At 38.8% G+C, this 2196-nt stretch overlaps 1 protein-coding gene across 1 annotated transcript; it reads left to right on the forward strand.

Annotated features, from left to right (window-relative positions):
* Window positions 1-32: 32 nt before the first annotated feature.
* On the forward strand, window positions 33-948 carry LOC114031074 (olfactory receptor 480-like; the record flags this gene model as incomplete). Its single annotated transcript, XM_027846091.1, has 1 exon — window positions 33-948. A coding segment is annotated over exon 1 (916 nt), but the record flags the coding sequence as incomplete, so codon positions are not given.
* Between the last annotated feature and the right edge of the window lie 1248 nt (window positions 949-2196).

Here is a 2196-nt window from a genome sequence, read left to right on the forward strand (position 1 = left end):
TTTTTGTCTTAACAGGCACTATTTGAGAACAGATGACTGGCAAGAACACCTCTGCTGTGACAGAATTCTTTATTTTAGGGTTAACAGATGACCCAACCCTTTGTGTCTTCTTCTTTGTGGTATTTCTAGGGATCTATATTGTCATTTTACTTGGCAATCTCAGTATTGTAATAGTGATACAAAGGAGTTCCCAACTTCACACTCCAATGTATCTTTTCCTCAGTCACTTGGCTTTTGTGGATATTGGGCTTTCCTCATCTGTCATGCCTATGATGCTCACGAATTTCCTTGGGGCCGTAACCTCAATCCCTTTGCAAGGCTGTGTGGTTCAACTTTTTTCTGTAGCTGCCTTTGGGACAGCTGAGTGCTTCCTGCTGGCTGTGATGGCCTATGATCGATATGTGGCCATCTGTAGCCCCCTGCTCTATTCCACTCACATGTCTACCAGGGTCTGCACTCTGTTACTCATCACATCCTACCTGGGTGGTTTTGTGAATGCTTGGATCTTTGCTGGTTGTTTCCTGAATTTGTCTTTTTGTGGACCCAATAAAATCAATCACTTCTTCTGTGACTATCCATCTTTGCTGAAACTTTCATGTTCCCATGTTCCCCTTGCTGACATTCTCCCTTCTTTTTCTGCAGGATCGATAATTGTAATAGCTGTTTTAATTATAACTCTCTCTTATGTATACATCCTTTTCTCAGTCCTGAAGATACGCTCCATTGAGGGCAGATCCAAAGCTTTCTCTACATGTACCTCCCACCTTACTGCTATTACACTGTACTTTGGGACCATTACATTCATTTATGTGATGCCCAAGTCAGCATATTCAACAGATCAGAATAAAGTGGTGTCTCTTTTCTACAGTGCAATGATTCCCATGTTGAATCCCCTGATTTACAGTCTGAGGAACAAGGAAGTGAAGGGGGCCATGAAAAAATTAATAGGCACTTATTTTTATAGGTTGAATTCAATTCACCAATAAACATCTTCATAGTTCAAGGCATTATCTTAATGATATAAAGACAAAAAAGATAACAGGCCCTGGCCATGAACAGCTTACATTCTATTCTAATAGTTAGGTCTGAGTAGCACCAATAAATGAGCTTGAAAATTTTTATATAGTCATTATTATGAATTAAATTGATGAATTTAAATGTGCTGAAAATAAAAGCCAATGAATCTGATGTTGTTTGATCTGATTGGTAGTCTGAAGGAAATCCAGGTTTTTGTCATCAGTTTGAACGCTGATGTGGTTATCACACTCCTGTATGGTGAACCTTCCATATTTCCAGTGCCACCTTTACTAGTAATATTTTTGCCTTCCATATGACATATGGTTCTTTCTTGTCATGATGCACATTCAGAAGAAGGATGCACAAAATCAGTACATGGGGGAGGGCAGTGGAACACCATGGGATCCATGTAACACTGTGCCTCTCTGACTATAACCTAAATCTGCTTTAGTTTTTTTTCCTATTGTCTCCCAGCCAACTCTTATTGTCAACTTTTTCTTACGTGTGCTGTATTGTTTACCATATTACTTTCATCTTATACTTGCTAAATTTATTTTTTTAATTGAGAGAGAATGGACTATTTACCCAATACGTGGCCTTAGAGAACTACTTGGGGGTAGTGAGAAGTTAACTAGTATGCCCAGGGTCTAACAGCCATTATATGTCCAATGCAGGACTTAATCCCTTCCTGACTACTCTCTATGGTTCAGTTTCCTCCAATTTAAAATAAGGGGCTTGGACTTGATGATCTATTGGAACCCTTCCATCTCTACTATCATATGGACTCCTAATTAAATTTCAGCGACTGTAGCAGCCCCAAAATGAATCGGCAGTTTTAGATTTACCTTCTTGGTGCCACCTTGGGGATGGGTTTCAGTGGCTAGGGCTGCCTGCAAGATGAATTGGTTGTTTCATACTTTTGGAAGAATGAACTCTGATTGGAGGAGTCATCCCCTGAGATAATCTATTGAAAGCGATAATAATAATAACTAACATTTATATAGTACTTTAAGATTTTGCAAAGTGCTTTATAGATATCTCATTTGATCCTCCTAACCTGTCTGAGGCAGGTGTTATGATTATTATTTTAATTTTATAGATGAGGAAACTGAGGCTTAAAGAGGTTAAGTGATCTTATGGATGTTCCAGATATTCTTCTTTCCCCCTCTGTTCAATAGA

The sequence above is a fragment of the Vombatus ursinus genome, unplaced genomic scaffold (assembly GCF_900497805.2).
Source record: "Vombatus ursinus unplaced genomic scaffold, bare-nosed wombat genome assembly UNPS02015045.1, whole genome shotgun sequence".
Taxonomy (NCBI): domain Eukaryota; kingdom Metazoa; phylum Chordata; class Mammalia; order Diprotodontia; family Vombatidae; genus Vombatus; species Vombatus ursinus.